The 22,556-nt window shown below is 36.1% G+C and overlaps 1 protein-coding gene across 3 annotated transcripts in view; it reads right to left on the bottom strand.

Moving 5' to 3' along the window:
* Positions 1-1,129: 1,129 nt before the first annotated feature.
* The window catches only part of Ranbp16 (Ran-binding protein 16), a 28,570-nt gene continuing 7,143 nt past the window's right edge, over positions 1,130-22,556 (bottom strand). For 2 of the 3 annotated variants that reach the window (XM_022063636.2, XM_022063638.2), the window contains exons 4-22: positions 16,464-16,688; positions 15,388-15,588; positions 14,076-14,195; positions 13,842-13,988; positions 12,439-12,611; positions 12,089-12,282; positions 11,433-11,538; positions 10,723-10,840; positions 10,238-10,329; positions 8,535-8,679; positions 7,907-8,054; positions 7,662-7,821; positions 6,981-7,171; positions 6,499-6,710; positions 5,453-5,615; positions 4,412-4,489; positions 3,130-3,311; positions 2,555-2,682; positions 1,130-2,016 (exon numbers count right to left, since the gene is read on the bottom strand). In XM_022063636.2, the coding sequence (XP_021919328.1) occupies positions 1,917-2,016; positions 2,555-2,682; positions 3,130-3,311; positions 4,412-4,489; positions 5,453-5,615; positions 6,499-6,710; positions 6,981-7,171; positions 7,662-7,821; positions 7,907-8,054; positions 8,535-8,679; positions 10,238-10,329; positions 10,723-10,840; positions 11,433-11,538; positions 12,089-12,282; positions 12,439-12,611; positions 13,842-13,988; positions 14,076-14,195; positions 15,388-15,588; positions 16,464-16,688 (2,883 nt within the window). In that variant the 3' untranslated portion in view covers positions 1,130-1,916. The remainder of the gene's footprint in view (positions 2,017-2,554; positions 2,683-3,129; positions 3,312-4,411; positions 4,490-5,452; positions 5,616-6,498; positions 6,711-6,980; positions 7,172-7,661; positions 7,822-7,906; positions 8,055-8,534; positions 8,680-10,237; positions 10,330-10,722; positions 10,841-11,432; positions 11,539-12,088; positions 12,283-12,438; positions 12,612-13,841; positions 13,989-14,075; positions 14,196-15,387; positions 15,589-16,463; positions 16,689-22,556) is intronic. The other variant, XM_022063639.2, reaches the window with a different exon arrangement.

The raw sequence follows: 22,556 nt of genomic DNA, 5'->3' as shown, positions 1-22,556 counted from the left end.
AACAAATAAACCATGTGCCATTAATAGCTGAATGTGACTCTTTACTTATTTCCTCAAGTGTCTGTACTTACCATGCATTGACTGGTCTGCTTTAACACTGGAATCATGGGTCAAATACAAATTGAGGAATAAATTTCTGCCTACATTTTACAATGTTATGCTTTCCTGTGAAGGTGGAAGCCTTATGAAGGGCTTTTCCTTCATGCACATGGTCAAGTTCATAAGGCAGAGGGCCCAATCCATAAAAATCAAAGAACAAAAATTGTATATATTAATTAAGTGGATCCATTGTCACCTTCATGTGCCACATGTTCAAGGTGCAAAATGGAGAAGGTTATGAGGCAGCAAGGATCTGTGAAACATTGGAAACTTTTACCAGACTACATGGCACTACAACCCAGAAGAGCGAACCTTGCACTCATCGCCCTTTTGAAGGTGACAGCAAAGTCCTCTTGACACATTAGTAAATGTACCAGACTACATAGCACCACAGCCCAGAAGATAGCTATGCCCATACTCACCACAGTAGAAATCTTAAATCCTACCATAAATTATGATGTTGGTATCTACACAGTACATCCTGAATGAAAATACTCACCTACACTTGCATCAGATACTTCTGTCTACAAATTATCAGAATAAACATCTCTGATCACAGATATAAAAGCCAGAAATATATTTTACTTTAGAAGGTGAATTGACAATCTCAAAGTATCTGAGCATTCATTTATTTCCACTATTTTTATTTAGAGAGCAATGTAACTAAACTGCATTCTGATACTGGACTGGTTACTGGGAACGACCCGTTCTTCAAGTGCCTGAGCACTGCGGGTCCCAACTTTTTCATTGGCTCGATCTATAGACATTCGGTAGGACTCCTTGGACAAGGGATTGGCCCGTCGCAAGGCCTCTACCTATACACAGGACAGCACAACACACAAAAACGCGGACAAACATCCATGGCTTGAGTGGGATTCGAACCCATGGTCCCAGCGACCAAGCGGCACAAGGCCCATGCCTCAGACCGCGCGGCCACTGCGGACCCCAAATTCTGATATAATGTAAAAATATTTACATATTTCTCATCACAGGATCCTGTAACTGCTTAATTAAAATGAACAGCACCTGGTTCTTGCAAGTTCTTTATTTTGGAACAAGCTATAGAAATAATAACAAATGTGACATCATAAATCTTTCATTTATACTTGCTTGCATACATACAATACAGTAATAGTTACCAAATGTGATCTGTACTTTTCCTCCTAATATTATTCATCATAAAATTTATTCAGATTTATCATCTTCGATATCTTCGCGCTGGATCACAGGGGCGATGAAATTCATACCATCTTTCAACCTTTTTCTCGCACATATACGTACACATGGTAAGACACGCACTCACACCGATTAGAACACTGTGACTCAAGCACACGGGAGTCTGGAAAAAAAGTGTGCTGTGTAAACCACTCTTCGTCCTTGCTGAAACTACACTTGCAAATGTCTGAATGTTCACAGTAATAATCTCACTCCTACACATGCTTGCAGCACGCAAACTCGCATGCTAAATAATAGAGATGCCAATCAGCATTCACTATACAACCACTTGATCTTTCTTTTTAAAATCCATTCAACATGCTTAAAGCCTGCACGGTGGATTTATATTAACGGAAAAAGGAACATTACTAATGTAAATCTTTCTTACATGAACATACTCCAGAATAAAATAAAACAGATTATAAAAATATCTTTAAATGCTCAATGAAGAAGAAAAAATATGGTGTATATCATTTAGCTGTAACATCCTTGATCTTTAGGAGGGAGTATGGCATCAATACATTTCTATCTTTTGGCATCCCTACTATAAACCTTTCTGTTGTTCATTCATTCATTCGCTGGCTAGAAGAATGATACGATGACTATGAAGTCATCATGTCACTGACAGATGCTGCAGTCATGTTTGGACCTTTCAGTGAGTCATTTATATCTCTTCGGAACATGGACAAGTTTTGTGTAAACCTGAAACAGGCAGAATTACGTTTCTTCATAAAATTACTGACTGAGGACCCACATATATGACAATGAAACAGATGGAAATACCTAAAAGATTAATACTGACAGCCGATGCCTATGCTTTAAGGATACGCAAGTTTACTTACACCAGAACGTGATCAGAAAGGTGTGGAATGTATGTTTCTAGACATTCATCACACTGACCTGCGTTTATTCCTGATGAACTTGACTGATGTGCGTGAACACTATGGCATAAACTCATCATTAAAGTAATTTTGGATTATTTTCTTGCAGGCTTTTAATGGAGTTGAAGGAACCACAGTGCTTATTTAGTACTGTATTACATGACAAAAAATACTGGATTATGGAAAGTGTGCTATAAAGTAAATAATATTTTTACACAATAAACTGTTTGTTACATATATTGCAGCACTCTCATGTAGCATAGATATTTTTAAATTAAAACAGAAAACCTCACTTGTTTATTCACAAAAAGAAACAAGACTCAATACAAACCAAAATTTTCATATTGTACGGCACTAACCTGTCACGATTCTTTGTGAGCAAGTTCCTTTCAATGCCATCCATTAGATTCTCAAACCACTGGGCCATAGCAGCCTGTTTGTCTGGTGGTTGGCTGCGAATAATGTTCTCACGCAACTGGTTGAAATACTGAAAGCGTTACACAAAAACACGATAACAGGTGATTAGAATATACGAACAGAATTTTCAAAGAGAGACTACATTTCTGATGAATTTGTTCAGTCTGTCAGATGGTCTATAAATATTACAGCAAACTTTAGTTTCAAAATTGAGTAACTCCATTGTTTCATTATTATTATATAGCCTTCTTCTGCAGTGTTAAACATGTTTGTTATGCAAATATTAGTGTAGGCACAAAAAAAATAATGCAGAATCTTAGTGAAATGGATATTTTGTGTTGTGATTAATGTTTCTCTCCGTTAAAAAGACACCCAATATTATTTTGTCTTCTCATGTGTTCATGTTACAGTAACACAAAATGTTAGAGCAGGCTTCTTCTTTTTGTTCAAACTTAAATCTCATAAACCTCTCAATTCATATCAAATAAACTGATTTATGATACTTCAGATATCATACCTCCTCATTGAGAAGTATGAGCCCTAATAGAGGTCGTGACATGGACCACTGGTTACGACAATCCTCAAACATAATCACATTCAAAACAGTACTCAGGATCTGTTGCAATATCTCCGGATGGAGTTCAAGAACCTGCAAGAACATATCACTGGGTGTTGGTACACCCCTCCGAGTCTTCTTTCCTGTGAAAATCATTGTAAGTTATTTAAATAAAATTCAACATTATTCACATTCAATTATACAGAAATATATGGAGAAAATCCCCACTTAATGATACCTGCACCTTGTCGTGGTGGTGGGGCTAGAGTACCTCAGTGACCCCAAGAGCTACGCTGGAGGTAGCATAGCTACTTGTAGGGCCTCCCTAACCAGATTGGTCAAGGGGGAGAGGTCAGACTAAGACAGGTGCCCTGGTCCTCAAGGTTGGGGGTTGGTCACGAGGCTAACAAGGAAGATGTTTTGAAACCTCGATCAAAGCCTCGGACAGACGGACCTAACAGAGGACCAAATGGAAGAGGAGAATTGAGGCCATTGACCGAATACGGACCGGAGAGCCATAGAAGAATATGGAGAAAATAAAACCTCTTCTCTTCACTGACACTACATACCATCTCAATTCAAGAAAATTTTGATACACAGTTTTATTCAACAATGAGATTACTCTTCTTTGTTTATTGCGTTTAGAGGTAAAACAATGTCTCAGGTTCTTTGTGCCTACCTACAATATAAAATGTAACTAAAGAACTTCTATTATGGTGAAGGGACATGTTACACCTTGGACATTAAACAGTACATCCACATTAAAATTTGGCAAAGAGTAGACTACAAAGAGGCCTATTGCTAAATTGGCAGTATAAAATGTAACTGGTAGATAGAAATACGGTGGTGGTGGAGGCAATAAGCGCCTCCAAAATGTCAATCTATTACTACACTGCACAACATCCCAGAAGACAGCCACTACGACAACATGAAATTTCACAAATTTTATTTATATACAACAAAACTTTGCACAAACAACTGATATATGACAAAATATACAACTTGTATTTGCAATATTTTTCACTATGGTGAATGTTTAATAATATACAAAAAAAACAATTCTGACTCTATTGAAATTACCAATCTGAAGTGCAATTAGCTTCACAAATTCCTCTGTACTTCATGCTTACATTAATGGTTCATTAACCAATAGCAGAGCACATTCAGATTTTGCAGTTGTAACACTTTCTATATTATCAATTTATTTCTTTACAACTTTTAATAAATAAAATAATATCCATACCTTTCTGTGTGAGTTGTTTGAACAAGTACGTAACAATATGGTCCAGCGTAGCACAACATCCAGTACAAACCATAGTATCTGCAATGAGACACAAAATCTGCTTGTAATACTTATTGAAACAGGAACTACAGCTACAGAAATCAACGCCTAACTAGAGAACCCAGTACAGTTAACTGTACATATTGACAGGCTATCTGTGGGTGACTATACTTTTCTTGGTGTTGCTACAAAAAAAAAACAGTATGATGCTTATGAATCGGGCAGGAGGGCTAGGGAATATTAATTTTTGTTTTACTAATCAATTTATTCTGCTGCAAGACTTATGACATGGATAATTAGAACAACACAAAAAGTGTGACATCAGTAGTATACCATAGTTACTGTACATAATGCAGTATACTTTTGGACTTCATAATAATTATAAGACATCCACATGCAAAACTGAATGTCTGAACACATCTTTTATACATGCAAAGAGCAATGCAAGCTCTGTGTGGTCAAGGATACAAAATTACTCCAAAAGTCCAATCTGCAGAGAAACTGAAGGAAGTGTCAATCATAATGTCCTAACATACATGCAAATATAAAGACAGTTCCACATAGATTTATGAATATTAAGAAACTTAAAGACTTCACAAAACAATATTCAACATAAACTATCATAAGAAAGTATGATACTTGGTGAAAATGTAAAGGCTTCCAAAAGTACAGTCACAGACACATCCAACTAGACCCCTCCAAGTGCATTCTTTTCTACAAGATGTGTTTCCTTACAATCAATCATGCTTTTAAACACAGTGGAAATGATCACATGTTTCAAATGTTCCTTTCTCGCTTCTTCTCCATTTTGTTTTCTTTTGTGAACAGGAGAGGAATCACAAAATAAAATTCAATAACCATGGATCATGCTAAATGGCAAATACAGAAATTAGCATAAAATCAGTGCTATGGCCATCATTTCTATATGAAACTGGATAACACAGTAAGAACCAATGATGAGCAACAGCACAGGGTCATGTGAGGATTTGTCTGCGACTGTACCTGTGAAAAAATTGAGGTTCGCACCTAGAGCTGTAAGTCCCTCCGAGATGGAGGACAGAATGTAGAGGAACACACGGGGTTCAAGTGTTGACAGAAAACTCATGTGGTCTTGAGCCAAGCACTCGAGTAACACGTAGTATGTCTGAGACAACTTTGGATAGTCCTGAAAACAAACACCCATGCCATATAGGATTAACACATACAGTATAGTTTGTAACAAGTATTATTAGCCCTCTGCTTGTGTGTGTGGGGGGGGAGAGAGAGAGAGAAAGAGAGAGAGTTAATAGTAAAGGCATATTCTGGCCATCTAAACAGCTCAGTTCGTAATTTAAGGTAGTCGGCACACTTGTTAAGAGATCCTAACAAACAAGGACAACTGATCAGATACGATGTTTTGACAAAATCTAGTTATACAGATGAAAAACACCTAATAGCACAACTTCCTCTTCTCTGCACACTTAAGTGTATGCATTTCAGAAAACAAGAACAAGGCTGATCTAAGTAAGTTGATAGATTTGTATTGCGCAGCAGACATAAAATAATATGGATATAAATGTTGACAAGAATTGTTTATAACAGTATTTCTTTGTAATGCATGTGAGATCACTACTAGACAAACACTAAAAACAATAGAAACTAAAAAAACTTACATGGCAATGACTTTCAGATATTGACAACAGCTGTAAATATAATGAATAAGCAGTTGCAAGTGACAAACGTGGCCCTAAAGCTTGGGGACTGGGTGAGGGCCAACAACCTTTCATTCCCAAAAATGAACATGTCACTGCTTAGGATATGGACTGTTGGTCTAATGGTGAGATTTTGTGAACACAGGTTTCATAAAGGGTAGGGAAATTTCTTGCACAAATGAGCAACAGCTAGCTTCTCAAGGATGACTCTGTTCCATGGAGCAGTGTAGTTAGTCATTTGTATCTAGTTAATGCACCGATAAACCTTGCTTTTGTTTTAAAAAGAAAGAATATGTATTACACAAGCAATCACAGTTCACTAAAAAAATATTAAAAAAAGAAAGCATTTAATCATACCAGTAGATCTGACTGCGGTATTGACAGCAGAAGCTTCACAAATGTATTTAATGCATTGTCAAGAGCCTCATCCCCATAGAGGCGAAACACTCCAAAGTTGACATAGTTACCACATAGAGCAGCCTTCAGCATGGAGAAACAGACAGATATACCCTTAAGTTTCATAGGATATATTTGGTCTTTGGGCACCTCCACACTCAGAATATGGGTGCCTGTGATGCAGAAAAAATAAATTATAAGATGCTTTCATAAAGTGACTGGCTTAAAGCAATGTAAAATGTGTACAAAAACATTTCTGATATAGACATTATAGCACTGGAGGTCACTTCAAACATGTACATTTTGAAGAACATTTCAGATGCAGATAAAATTTCAGCTCATTGTTAATGTATTTTCTACTGAAGCCTGGTAGTATCATAAGTAAAAGTTATAGATATTTTTAGTTTTCTATTTGGTAAACAAAAAAGTGCTACTGAACTCACCATAGCTGCAAATGACTTTACTGGCTTCACGGAACAGGAGAATACCATTTGGTGATGAGACGTCAAACTGCAACCTTTGTGATCGATTCTGAGCTAATTCAGCAAAGAGTTTTAAGACTGGAGTTGTGACCTGAGGGTCATGATACCACAGGTCAACTGCATGAAGGAGAATTGGCGTATAGTTGGGATAACTGTATTGCAGTCAAGGAAATTATGTTATAATAAAAAGAAATATGTTCCATACATATTTTAACTACAACTTTATAAACAGAATAATGTATATTATTAGTACTGAGAAGACATTTTATTGCTTAACCAGCTCTCAGTTTTCTACTATCCAGCGTGGAGCTAATGCTAATTATTAACATCAGACTACATTTGCCAAAATACTGCATCCAAGCAGAATTAAACCAGCCACTACCAAATTTGCATATTTTGTTTTACTTGTCCTTTGCTTGAATGAGACAATTAAATGCACTATGTTGATTATGAGTGTTCCACTAAAAACAAATAATTATAATTGTATGGCCTTGTAGAGAGACAAAAGCATTCACATTTTCATGATGAAAATAAACCTAAAAGTACAAAATGCATACATAAAACATGGCACTTCTGTGAGCTGTAACATGTTTTACAAGTCTTACTATAAAATAAAGTTGTGATAATTATTTAAAAGGATACATCCAATCAAAAAGCATCATATATGAAGTTTTTGTATTGAAGGCAAATGCTAGCCCCCTAAGATCACGTGCCAGTCCTATGAGTGCCTTTTTTGCTTCTTCAGCTGCAAACACTGGAGTTTCAGCTGATGCCAACATCGTACCGATCGACTCAAACGCAGCTGTCAGACAACATATTCAACTGAGTTATTAGAATTTTTATAAGAACTGAAATTATTGCAATTCAGACTCCATGCAATTTGTTACCTGTTAGAGGTAGCATGAAGCCATCAAATCTATCCTCATCTTCTCCTAGGTCAACCATAAGGAGGCGGCCTAAAGATGTATAAAACATGGATCGACACCTCATCTCACTTACAGCCACACTGTTACCCAGGAAAGGGAAGTGTTCACTCTACATGAAATAACAATACACATTTTAAAATATATGATCATAACGTTTGAGCTGAATTACCTCCCTGTAATTAAAACGTTGCATAACTTGAGAAATCTTGAATAGAAATTTAATTTCATGTAAACTTCTTCCTTCCTCATCTGTCAATCAAAGAAACAATCACTTTTCATTTCACTGATAAAATACAGTCATCACATCTGATATGAAATATTTGGCATCCTCAGTTAGGCTCAATGATCATTAGTTAATATACCGTTACTATTATTATTACCTCACATACACATGAACATTTTGTCTATTGAGCCAAATGTTTATTAACAGCTTTTTGTGGATGAAAACAAAAGTTCACTGGACAGGTAGGCATGTGAATCATGGTTGAGACCAACAACCCAAAAGATTTCAGCTAAATGAGAGAGCATTAAAATATTAAGTCACCATAGCAACTAGTAACTAGAACTGATTAAAACACTTGTTATTTACCGTGTGGTTGTTGAGCATGAATTGCACCTCCTCCAGTTTTACCAGCTTGCGGACACAGCTGTAGCCCACTGAAAGGTCATTCAACAGCTGTAAGGTCTTCGAAATTATTTGCTCACTGCGACCCCAGTATTTCAAGTTGGTTATGCTAAAATTGCAACATTGTCATACGTATGTTAACAAAAAGTTTTTAAAAATAATTATATTATAGCAGCAACACTGAATGTTCATACCCATTAATACAGGAACTTCACAGTAAGGATGAAATGCCCTTTGTCACTGTGACCAAATACCCAACTTTTATACTTTACCCAATCAAGTCTTTACATCTATCTTATTTATTATTAATGATATTCATGTAATATATAAAATCATAAGCAGAAATCAGAACATTTTGGACAGTCATTTACATCTTTTCCGACAGTGGCCTTAAGTTTAGGAAGCTACATACACTTTCCCCTCTAACATAAAGTCAACAAAATCCAGAACTCAGTTCACTGTTGCATTACATGCAGCATGTTTGATACACATTCATGGCTGTCTCTGAATCCATCACGAGTAGTCCACATACCAACACTTTCTTTCCCTACAAGGGTGAAACTATAGGTCTTGATTTGCCAACCACAAACATAAAATTTGAAGTCAAATTTGAACCCCCTTCATACTTACTCATAAGACATTTTCAAACATGAACTTCTGAAGAAGATGAAAGAACTCATGAAATTCAATTACAGTGAAACCTCGATGCATCGTAATCGGCGGGGGTGGGAAATAAAAACGATGAATGCGGGAAAACGATAGATGCGGGAAAGCATTAAAAATTTAAAAAAAAACAATGTTTCTCTTTCAAAGTTACTTCTTTTTACCAAAAAGGTCTTTAGTGGACAACTGGTTTGTCGAAACTTTACGTTTTAGACCAAACAGAGCACTTTCCACGTTCAAAATGTTTTCCTCGTCACGTTCACTAATATTAAGCGCATTAAAGAACGACTTCACTTTCGCCAATGCAGCGTGTGCTTCGGCAAAGCTTCGGGCTCGCATTCGTCGTCTTCCTCTTCCTCACCACTCCAACCCCCTTTGCGGACAATAACAGGAAGAATGGAAATACTATTACTGCCGAACTCAACGAAACGTAGCTGTAGAAGACCCTGAACCGCTGGAAACGAGATGAACCAGAAGAATGAAAAGTGCCGCCAGCCTTTCCTTTGTACTTGTAATAAAAGCATTTGTGAAGAAATTCACACTGCACATGCCATCTGGCATAGCTGGAACGAAATATGAGTGCACCCTAATTAAAATCGTAAAATTTCTGACAATGAGCACCGCCATTCACTCCAACTATCACCCCTGCACCGCTGACCATCATTCCAAAAGAATGTGCTGGTTGGGCGATATAACAGGTTACCGCTACTGCGTATTCCAAAAACATTGTGCGTCTTTCGGTATTAATTTATCTCAAAACCCAGCATTTTAATTTCTCAGAAACGATCATTGCGGGAAAATTGTGGGCCGGGACTAAGATTTTTGAACGATCGATGCGATAAAACGATAGTTCGAGGAACGATAGAAGCGGGAAAATGTAACATTATTTTATATGGGATGTATTCGGGACCGAACAAAACGTACGATGCATCCGGGAAAACGATAGTTCCGGGAACGATGGATAGAGGTTTCACTGTATAAGAAGTAACATAACATGTACTTACACTTTCCTAATAAAAACACTCAAAACCATGCATTCGTCACTTAATCCCAATACTTCAGATAACCGCCTGTAAACTTTGGAATTCTTTTGCACCTGTAAATAAAAATTAAGGATGTACATAAATAATTCCATCTCAGTAATTTGCATATGTCTCAGAAGTGACATGTTATTTTACCATTTCCAGATTTCAACAGAAAAAGATTTGATGTCACTGCATTAAGAAAACTGTGAATTATATAAGCCCCCTGACAAAACAAAAAACATGCTACTGAGCAAATGGCTCTTGCAATATCCAGATTAATAAGCTACAAATCAATTAATCAGTTACACAAACAAAATACACACGCCTTTTTTATTATCATGATGTTCTGGACTGTACTACTTCCAAATTTTTCTACACATAAATATGAGCTTTATAATGTTAAGTCTTGTAAGATGTTAAACAAGAAACTATAAATACTTTCAGAAAATAATACTATGTCTAACCTGATCACCAACATAAATTTTTCTGAACTGCTCAAAGAAACTGAGCATGGCAAGTTCCAGTTTCTCACAACCTCCTTGAGCCAGTCTGGAGTCAGTTAAATTCATCAACTGTAGCACCCTGAAAAAAAAAACCCACACGATCAGTACTATCAGCACTGTCCTTATGCTGATATTCAACTGAAAATGAAATCACTCCACGGTGCTCAACTGACCCACTCAGTTTCTAAAGAAACTGGTGGGCTCTGTCTCAGGAGCATTAAGGGAGAGAAAGAAGTACATGTCACCTTTCTGTTCATTATAAACTCTACAGAGCAGACAGAGTTTTCTTAAGGTTTTGATACATTTTGCATGGATTATACCCACATTATACAAATATTTCTTTAGAAACAGACCAGAAAATTCTCTCACCACTGGAAAAAATGCTCAGACAACAAACTACTGGACTTGGCAAGTAAAAATGCAAACATGAACAATTCCGGTTATTTATAGATGACATGGAAAAACACAAAGCGCGGAGTAAAATTACTTCCATACCCAAGTATCACTGGTGTAAAGGGCAGAATGTATAATGATAGAATCTTTTATAATGTTTCCGGCATTCTGTGAGCTTCTTCATTCTACACTGTTACTACCAAATTCATACTTAAAATCCATAATAATAAGAACAATGATATTTTCTCGCAATGCAATGCAAAATGTAATTAAATTACCTGCACACTAGTTCTCCATCCATTGCATCATGTTCCTCATTGCTATTAAATGACACTCGACCACCAATTGCTGATCCGATTATGTACACCAACCATGTTAGCCGACCTACAAAGACAGTTATCACCAACTATATTTGATGAAAACACCAAATAAGAGACAAATCAATGCACAATTTGTCATTTCCAACATAGCACTGACACTATCACAACAACTGGTTATTTTACAAAGTCAAAGTCATTCAAGCTGTAACAAGAACAATGCTAGTAGCACAAAAGGAGAATCATATTTCAGCTTGGAAGACCAATAACTAAATCTGATGAAGCTGACAGTTGCTGAGTTAGCCATAAAAATTCCACCGAAGGTTCGTTATTGTATTCACATGAACCTGCCAGTTAGAGGGCCTGCATTAATATTTAGTAACACGCTAGTTTCTACAGAGAAGAGCCTGAACTCCAAAGCTTGAGGACAACACCTCGTCAGCTTTCCATCCAGAACTATGCATTCAATATATACAGACCCAACTTCCATATATGAAGGCTTCTCCTCCTTTCTTAAATAAACAGTATTTATATTATTTGTTATCACATCCACTTACATATCTTAACAATCTTCAAAATTCATAATAGTTTCAACTATCTCTGCTGCCAACATTTACCTTCCTGTATTGTGATGTCAAGTTGCTGAGCATTTGGAGTGGCCATGAGTTCCTGGTATGCTCGTGCAGCCTGATCAAACAACTGGACAAGCAACGTACAGGTTTTTTGGTATTCACAGCGTCCTATAACTGACAACTGTTCAAGCTGCTGCTGGACCATGCCTAGGTCATCAAGAGGGTCCTCCAAACCTTCTCTAAATAAATAACAAGTTAAATAAATGTTTCAGGGCGAGAACATATTCACACATTCGATGCATATTGTTGAGTAAATGAAGGAATATAACAAGAGCCAAGAAGACCTTATCCGCTTTACTGCAAACACATACACGCACAAATGTAATGTGCAATACCTAACAACAATTGCAACAGATTCCAATCTAGATGTGATGTAAGCATTAGAGACTTCAGGTGTGTATGTCTCCAAGAGGTGAGGTTCAGTCGCCTTCACATACGGAACAGATGCAACCATCCTCTGCCACAGACTAAGAAGATAGTGAACACTGTTTGGTGCAAACTGCCACATCTGTAACAGGTGAATGGTTTGTTATTCCAGGAATGGAAATATCCCATGTTCAATCACCCACATAAATAAAAATTTGCTGCCACAACAAAAACAAAATTCAAAATAAACATATAACATATGACTTCCTTTTAATGTTTGACAAATGAAAATGATTATATTTCCAGCATAATTAGGAAACCTTATGCTGAAAAATATATGATTAATTTGAAATACAATGTGAAAAAGTTCACTTATTTCAGGCTCAATTTTATAACATTCCTTCATCGGTGAACAAAAGCAGTTAGGGTAAAATAATTGGTTATAATAGCTTGTCAAGATAAATGGGGCATATCTAAAATATAGATAATAATATTAATACAAAAAACAATATTAAGTGATATAACACTTGAACCAGTAACTCAAAGATCTGGGTGATAAAAAGGTGCTTGATAGCAAGAAACAGGATACTTTAAGCAACAACAGATTGTCATAAAGTGATTCCCTATAATTTATTTAAAATCTTGTACCACGAATTTTGTACCCCCAACACTTGATGCAACTTGGTTGGGCTTTCCAGCTAAACTTATACCAGAATTCTCACCTTCCTCCTACTTGTACACAACTAGCTGAACATAACAAGGGATTCAAGGACTGCTCATAGCACGAGATGTTCATCCCACAACATTCTTAGTTTGTTGGTATTTTTACCAGATCTGATTATTCTTAAAATACAAGAACCCTGGGACTTTTGTGGTAGAAATTTTATAAAAGTTATGTTGTTCCCAAACATTTTTTGGTATTATATTCATGCTGTTTCTCACATGTTTAGTTGCATTTTGCTTCTGCAATTTGTAAGTTATTACTGATATATTACTGGTGCAATGGGGTGAGACTATGTCTGTGAAAATGAGGCCTCTAACGAGCCCAGGTGATACATAAGTGAATATGGAGCAAGAGTGGAATAACACTGAAAATTTTAATCAAAGGACTATATTAATAAAAAGCGTGCCCCAATGCCACTTTGTCCACCACAAATCCCACAAAGGCTGACCTAGGCATGAACCCAGGCCTCCACCGTGAGAAATCAGTGATTAACCACCTGAACTATGGCATAGTCCAACTTCTAAGGTAACTGTACTCTTTCCCTTCATCACACTTTTTTATATAGTAGTACATCTATGCTCACTTTCTAGTAGAGAATCTTTTGAAAAAAATAAATAAATAAAAAAAGTCAAATGTTTCAGTACATACCTGCAAACTTTGCACTGTAAATTTGGCTATAAGTTGGATAGCTTCTGGATAGTTTTCAACCATGACTAGCTCACCCAGCTGATAATTTGATTTCAGTCTTGCCAATAGGCGACAGAATTCATGATAGTTGCTTGGATCACTCAATCCCTGCAGAACACATTAAGAGTAATAATTATGTGAACAGTTATTTGCTCATTCAATAAGCTTAAAAAATTTAAAGTAATTAGGAAATACCTGTGGATTCTGAAGTATATGTTTGACTCCACTGACCAGATGTGTAAGGAATTTGGCTCTTTCAGTATTACTAAATAAGGAACGACGGACTGATGCGATCTGTACAAGACATGATAATGCCTATATGTAAAAAAGAAAAGACATTAATAATAAATAAGTGAAATCTATCTTAAAATGACAGTAACAAGCTATGTCCCATGTTGTTCCCCAGTTCCATACAGGTACACAATAAACTGTGTTCATAATGTGTGTGCAGCTAAAGAACTGAAATGCTTCCTACTTAAAATAAAATGGTACTTTACGAGTGACGTTTCTATTGACTCTCTTTTTTATATATATATGTGTATATATATATGTTGAGATTTCAGATTCTCATGGTAGTGCCAATGTCAAATGTGGTTCTGAGGTAGTTCTGTAGATGGTTATAAAATGAGTAAGAAACATTGATAATCACCTACAAGACTACGCAGCATCATAACCCAGAAGATAACAGTCATGTAGAAAACTGACAACAATTACAAATATCCCCATTCCAACAGCTGATTTCTTTTTGATTTATATTACAAATATGATAAAGCATACAGAAACAGTTGCATTTCTTAAAGATCCTTCAAAAACAAAACATTAATGTGTTCTGTCACTGTCAAATATACCAGTGAATAATGTAAGATCTCAATGAGAGATCTTTAATTTAAATGGCAAGAGGATACTGACAAAAATAAAACTTGCTCATTCAGACCAATGGCACCATGCAAATTAATTTTATTATTTATCTGAATTTCCTAATACTAACAATATGAGCTTCAACCTGTTCCATAAATTTTACATTTCCCCTTGCCATATTTCTTTTCATTACTAAGGTAAAATTCTATCTGGATCTGTTTCATTTTACCACTCAACCCTGTGCGAATAATGCACAAAAATGCAGTTCATACTGAGTATGAACTTCTATAAAATAAGAAAAACAACTTTTAATATGTTCAAAATCACTTGTTTTTCAACGCGGATGTTAGGAAATGAAACCCTGGAATCATCTTCCAAATACCAATTCCACTGTTTGTCTCATGTAAACACAACACAATTACCATATTTTTCATACTTTAATACACACCAAGGGAACAATATGATATTAGAGAGTACATTTTAGGGAAAAACATGCAACACCTTCCAATTATAACCTGCACCCAACTTTTTTTACAATTTTCCAGGGAATAAAGTATATCTTATACTATGAAAATTAAAGTATTATACCATAAATTCTTTTTACTTATTATGTTACAGTCTGAGAAATACTAAAGAATGAACTGCTTACCAATGGAGACAGTGTATTTGGTAAGGAATGGTAGAGATCAAAGAACAACTTCAGTGTTGAGAAGTCAAGGAATGCAGGTCTCCAGCTGGTGGGAATCTGAACTGTGCACAAGTCATCTGAAGATTCATCTGTTGATGTGCCAATGAAATCGAACGTAAGACAATTGTGAGCCAACCGTAGTAACTGGGTCATCAAACCATGCTGAAATACAAGGTACAAAAATTAATCACTCAAACCAATATACTGAAAAAAGAACTAGAGAACGTGTCAGGCATGTGTATATCATCAAACATAACAGGGCAAAACAAAAAGTTGTTTACAGCATAGTTCTGGCCTTTTAGTGAACAAAACAGAATGCAGCAATGATAGCAATGCAAAGAAAATGCATTGCATTACATTGTCATAGAAGCCTGTAATCTGATATGAAACCTCCATTCTTCTATGCAATAAATTAACACATGTTTTCTGATATTGCTTAGTTAAGACTGTTTCACAAAAGTCAAGATACTGCAGATGACTGTCTGCATGTACACATACCAACAAAAGGTCTAAGAAGGTGATAATTTAGTTATTGCAAACTATATCAAATATCTGAAGCAATATACTACTGTTATGTAACTCTGTCTTCCAGTGACAAGCCACAACAATTACTGACAGTTTTCCATTGCAGTTGCCATCTCCAAGGTGAATATCTATAGGACGGGGGGCGGCCCTTATAACATTCGGTAGTAGGATCCGAGTGGTGAGAAGCAATCAATATAACTGGATGCACACAGAAGTGAAGTACTACCCAAATGGAAGCAGCCCACTCCTCTGCTCACCTAATCATGTCAAACACCTCCCAACGCCAGACTTTTATATGGTTTCCTAAACCCTCCACAGATATTCAAGACAACTGCAATATTTACTGAAACACTGGAAAACCTTTAACAATCAACCCAGCTTATCCCTGAAAGCCAAAATTACACACTAAATTCTAGGCAGAAAAACCAAACAAGAATACACTGCTGTGAGCTCCTAGCCAAGTACTAGTATTTTTTGCTGTGTTGCATTAAAATATATCTGTAAGGATATACCTGTCCTTCATCATTGAAGTTGAGACTCTTGCAGTTTTCCCTAGCAGTCCCAAGCAGTGAACAGGAGAGACGAAAAATCTCGAATAACTGGGTGTCCCGAAATGATGATGCAATTTTACGATGTTTCGTCAGTGAACGGTTTGCATCTGCTTCCGAGATCTGATTCATCTCACAGGTCAATTGTGACAAAAGTTGCACGCCAATCATGCAATGCTCCACAGAGCCCTTCAAGTACATAAACAAAACAATTATTATTTGTTTCAAAATTAAAACAATCTCAACAGTTTCAATACAATAATGATTACATATACTGTAAACTACACAGATTTTTTAAACTTAAAACACAGCTTTTCAGGCTCCCAGCATGTTAACAACCGCTTCACACAATGTACAGCAACACTACTTAAAGAAATTGTATAGGCCCACAATGTAATTCTTCACAAACACAAATGAGAATCCATATAATAAAACACTGCAGAATTTAAAGATTTTCTGCTTTAAAATATATATAAACACATAAAAAGATACTTATATAAATGTATTTTCATAAATTTCAAAATGACTGCCATGTTAAAAAATCATTTATACTTTATATTTCAGCGAAGACAGCCAATTTAGAGGATTCATATTCAAAGCATGTTAAAGTTTTTCATTCATAACAAACAGAATTCAAACTGCTGAACAACTAAAATTTGTTTAGGCCCAAGTATTACCTGCATGAGTCCTCAGTAAGGGAGTTTGCAATTACAGTATATTACACAAAATTCAAACCACTATACCACATTCACCTATTACTTCAATAAACACAATAGGATATGAGGTTCTCAAAGCAGCGAGTATGTGGACAGCTTTCTTCTGGGTTGTAGCACCATGTACTCTGGTAGAAGTTTTCTGATGTTTCAGAGGTGCTGCTGTTCTCCATCATTAGGGTGATGAGTAAGCTGCACATGAGGAATTGGTTTATATCTCAAACTGATTCATCATGCATGGCTTACTCATTGCTCTGATACTGGAGGCAGCAAGTACCTCTACAATGTCAGTAAACTTGTATCAGACTACCCGATGCTACAATGCAGAAGAGAGCCAACCTCAATAAAGAGTTTCACTTCAGTGGTGTATCACTAACATTAAATTACATTTTCCAAGGCTTTAATATTGTTAATAATAAACACTTACCCAGACTAACAGGGCACATTCTAAAAATAAACACAGTCAAGAAATCTTTGTATCTTAAAAATTACAAGAAAATTGTACAGATACATAATTTTATTAAAAATGTATGCTGAACAGTAATTATATCTCTTTTGTGCAGCATTAAAGAGACAACTCTTACCAGGATGAGGCTAACACTGTAAAATCAAACACACAAGATGCCTCAACACAAAGTCACTCTTTACATATGTCAAATCCTTTGCATCACAAGCTATCTGCCATGGAATAAAGAATAAAATTTGTGCTGCTGTATAGTAACACTTGCAAACTTCTTGTTCTGTATACAGTGACAGAAAGATGTATGGATTCATGCAAAGGTGGGCAATTCTTCTATAGCTCAGTGATAAAGTTGCATAAACATTACTTTTCAATTATACACTCTCACTGAGTGTAAAGCCACACACATGCATACAGTACAACATCCTCATTTTTCTGAGATGTATGCAGAATATAAATATTACACATGACCACAAATAATCTGACATAAATTTAACTTGTACAAGGATGGATAACACTAATTTAAAGAGTTCCTTCTTTAAGACTAATGTATATATGCTTACAATTAGGAACCAATAACTTTAAATTTTTCATGGTACACAGCTTCTGAGATGACTCTCTGCTTCAGTTACTTGATGATCTTCCAGCAGTTGTCCACTGCCAATGGCTGAAAGAACTCATGTTGCTAATATCAAATTAAAATCTCATTATATGTAAAAGAGATAATATGACAAAGAAATTAAGGACCACAGCTCTCAGCACTCTCCCTGTTTTTAACATACACATCTTTGTATACCCACCTATTTCTTCACCATAGTTACTAAGCACCTGAACCAACAACCCCTGTGTATGAAACATGTTCAGACACTACTGAACATAATCTTGATAGTAATACACATACTGCTAGCTAAAGAGATGTAGATGGAAGATATATTATCAACTGATCAGTCCTATTTTGTACTGCATTCTTGCTACTTCTTTGGAATCTAAAAAACTCATTCTTGAATTTAAATCTCAGACGAACCAAGACATAACATGGGGATAGAGATGGGACATATATCAATTTATGGCAAACCATTTAACCTTTATTGTACGAGACGCAGAATTTATACCTCTGTAATATGTGGCTGCCAGCTGCACTTCAAATATGAATACATATAAATGCAAATTTAAATATCAGGTAATAATACAAAGAAAGCAGATCTTATACTGGTATTTCATACCATTCCTAGCATATGGAAAACTGTGTAGTCATTCTGAAGGGCTGCCCTTGTCAGTCATGGGTCTATATGGTTAAGGACAATGAGTTAGGAGGGTAGGAACATATACCCATTTCCTTTATATGTGGCTAACTAACTAACTAGATGGCTTACCGAACCCGAAGGTTCATCACCGAATTAACCAAAGCCCTCCACCGGACCCTGTCCTGGGCCAACAAAATCCAGTTTCCTTCAACTCCTATCTCCCATAGATCCCGCCTGAGATTATCCTCCCATCTACGTCTAGGTCTCCCCAGCGGTCTCTTCCCTTCAGGTTTCCCAACCAGTACCCGGTGCACACCTCTTGTCCCATCCATGCGCGCTACATGTCCCGCCCATCTCACTCTTCTCGACTTAATCACCCTCACAATACTGGGGGAGCAGTACAGATTTTTAAGCTCGTCATTGTGCAGTTTTCTCCACGCCCCATCGTCTTCCCTCTTAGGCCCAAATATCCTCCTCAACACCCGATTCTCAAACACCTGCAATCTGTGTTCCTCCCTCTGAGTGAGAGACCATGTTTCGCACCCATACAAAACAACAGGCAAGATTATTGTTTTGTATACTTTAATTTTCAGGTTCTTAGAAATCAGACGGGAAGACAAAATATTTTGGACTGAGAAGTAGCAAGCATTTCCGGAATTTAGTCTCCTCCTAACTTCCTCACAAGTATCATTTTGATTTGTTATTGTTGTTCCCAAATATTTGAACTTTGTAACCCTTTCAAAGGATTTATTAGCTACCCTAAGATAATTTTGCCCGCCTGTCTTCTGATGACGAGATACTAACATGTACTTAGTTTTTTCTGAATTTACTTCCAGCCCCACTTGTCTACCAGCCTCTAGTAAAACTTCTGCGTTCCTCTTTATTGTATTTATATCGTCCCCCAATAAATTAACATCATCAGCATATGCCAATAGCTGATGTGTCCCGTTCAATTGCAAACCCTCCTGCCTACCTTGGACCTTCCTGATGGCGTATTCTAGCGCAAAGTTAAAGAGCAAGGGAGACAAAGCATCTCCTTGTTTTAGACCGTTCTTGATGAGGAATGTCTCAGATACATATTTACCTACTCGAATTTTGCTGCAGGTTTCATTTAAGCACATTTTTATTAGACCCACTAGCTTCTTTGGTATACCAAATTCAATAAGAATATTATATAGCACTTCTCTCTTCACAGAGTCATAGGCTTTTTTGAAATCTATAAATAACTGATGTACAGTCCCACCGAACTCCCATTTTTTCTCTAGTATCTGACGAATGCAAAAGATCTGATCAATCGTTGATCTGTTTCGTCTGAACCCACACTGATGATCCCCAATAGTTTCATTCGCATATGGGGTTAATCTTGCCAAAAGAATGTTGGATAGAATTTTGTATGAGGTTGATAGCAGCGATATTCCTCGGTAATTACCACACTCAGTCTTGTCCCCCTTCTTATAAATAGGAATAATTATGGATTCCTTCCATTGATGTGGCATCTCTTCCTTATCCCAAATTAACTGAATAAGCTTATGGATCCTCATATGCAACCCTTTGCCACCTGCTTTAATTAATTCGGCCGGAATCTGATCAATTCCTGGAGATTTATAACTTTTCAACTTCCCAATGGCTAGTTCCACTTCATCTAAGCTAGGTTCTGGCACCAACAGTTCAGCTGTATGCATTTTAATCTGTCTAATATCACCAGTATTATGAACATTTAAGAGCTCGCTAAAGAAATTTTTCCACCTATTCACAATTTTTATTGGATCTGCAAGCAAATTGCCACTATCATCCTTTACCAAATTAGTCTGGGGTTGATATCCTTTCTTAAAGTTATTAATGCCTCTGTACAGGTCTCTGATGTTTTTTTCCTTATTATTTGTCTCAAGTTCAGCAATTTTGCCCTTCAGGTATTCCCTTTTCTTAGTCCTAAAGGTTCTACTAGCCTCACGTCTCACGTTACATAGATTATCCGCATTTGTTTTGTTTGGGTTCTGCAACCATTGAAATTTTGTTTGCTTCCTTCGATCTATTAATTTTGAACATTCTTCATCAAACCACGGTTTATTTTGCTTTCTCCTGTAGTATCCTAGTTTCTCTTTTGCTGAAATTTTGATGCAGTTTCTGACATTTTCCCACTCCCTGTTGATGTCCACACTTTCATTATCCTCATTTGTCTCTAAAATTTGAAACCTATTCGAAATTTCAACTTGATATTGTTCCTTTGCCTCTCCCTCACTTAATTTTTTCAAATCAAATCTTTCTGTGTCAAAATTTTGTTTAGTTCGTCTACTTACTGAAAGCCGCTCCCTCACTTTTGCTACCACCAGATAATGATCAGTGTCGCAATCTGCTCCTCTGAATGATCTCACATCAATTACATTTGTCTGCCTTCTCTTATCTACTAAAACATGATCTATTTGATTGTGTGTTCTGCCATCTGGGGAAGTCCAAGTGTATTTATGAACATCACGGTGTGGAAATTTTGTACTTTTTACAATTAAATCTTTTGACGTAGCGAAGGTCACTGCTCTGACGCCATTCATGTATTAATTTCTATGGGATAAAGTACATAACTCTGGGATTTACAACATTCTACTGGCAGCAAAAGTACTTTAACATACTTAAGACTTCATGACTAAACAAGCCTCCCTCTCAAACCTTAGTAGTGAATGTGTTATATCCTTTACATATATAAAACACTTGAAATTTATAAGCTTGGTTGCAATATAAACACTAATTTAACTGGAGATATGCAATATTGAATACAGCATTGTAAAAGGACAAATATGTATTTACTTGGAATAATACATAAAACATCCTTTCTTATACAGAACCTACCCATTGCAAGAGGTGACACTGCAAATATTTTAGTATTCATTATTTGACACAAAACATACTGTAGTAAATAATTTTAAAGAAAATATAAAAAACAAGAAACAGATCAGATTCCAAAATTATGACAAAAGAGGAAGTTCATTTCCCAAGACACTTCTGAGATGATAATTTGAATTCTAATTTATTCAAACATTTACAATGCTACTTTTGGTACAAGCACAAGTCATATAAAGAACCAGATACTGTATAGGAAGGAAAATGTCAAGGGCCTGAGAACAAATACTAAGCAGTTATTGGCACTGAGACAAAACTATCCATCAAATGAAGTATACAATAAAAGAGACAGCTTGGTAAATTTAAAAGGATGAATATATTGGAAGATGTAAGAAAGAGAGGATCACTTACCAAAGCAAAGGTTAGAGAAGAAATGACAGAAAGAGAGAACAAATTCCTCTTTACCCATTTCTTCATAAGCCTTTATGGTTCCTCCCTTTCTCACTTAAATATCCTTATACGCTATCAGGTATTTTCCTCTGAACATAAGGATGAATAACAGGTAGAAAGGCCATCTTCAATAGTGTGTCAAAATTTATTGAAACTAAAAAATGATTACATGTCATATCAAACTAAGGCTTTTTTTATCACCTTCAAAACTGTTCTTATTCAGTATTTTATTTTTTTATGAGCACAGCCATGTAATGTAATATTTGTAACAATTTAAAACTACAAACAGTAATAAAGTATGAAGACATTTTACAACTGATAATACCATGCAATCAAATTGTTGCAAATTTTAAAGAAA

This window comes from Zootermopsis nevadensis, unplaced genomic scaffold (genome assembly GCF_977971745.1).
Source record: "Zootermopsis nevadensis isolate Lab colony 2312 unplaced genomic scaffold, Znev_1.0 Znev_ptg000020l, whole genome shotgun sequence".
Classification (NCBI taxonomy): domain Eukaryota; kingdom Metazoa; phylum Arthropoda; class Insecta; order Blattodea; family Termopsidae; genus Zootermopsis; species Zootermopsis nevadensis.
Note: the sequence above shows the minus strand (reverse complement) of the source record. Positions and strands in the feature narration are given on the sequence as shown.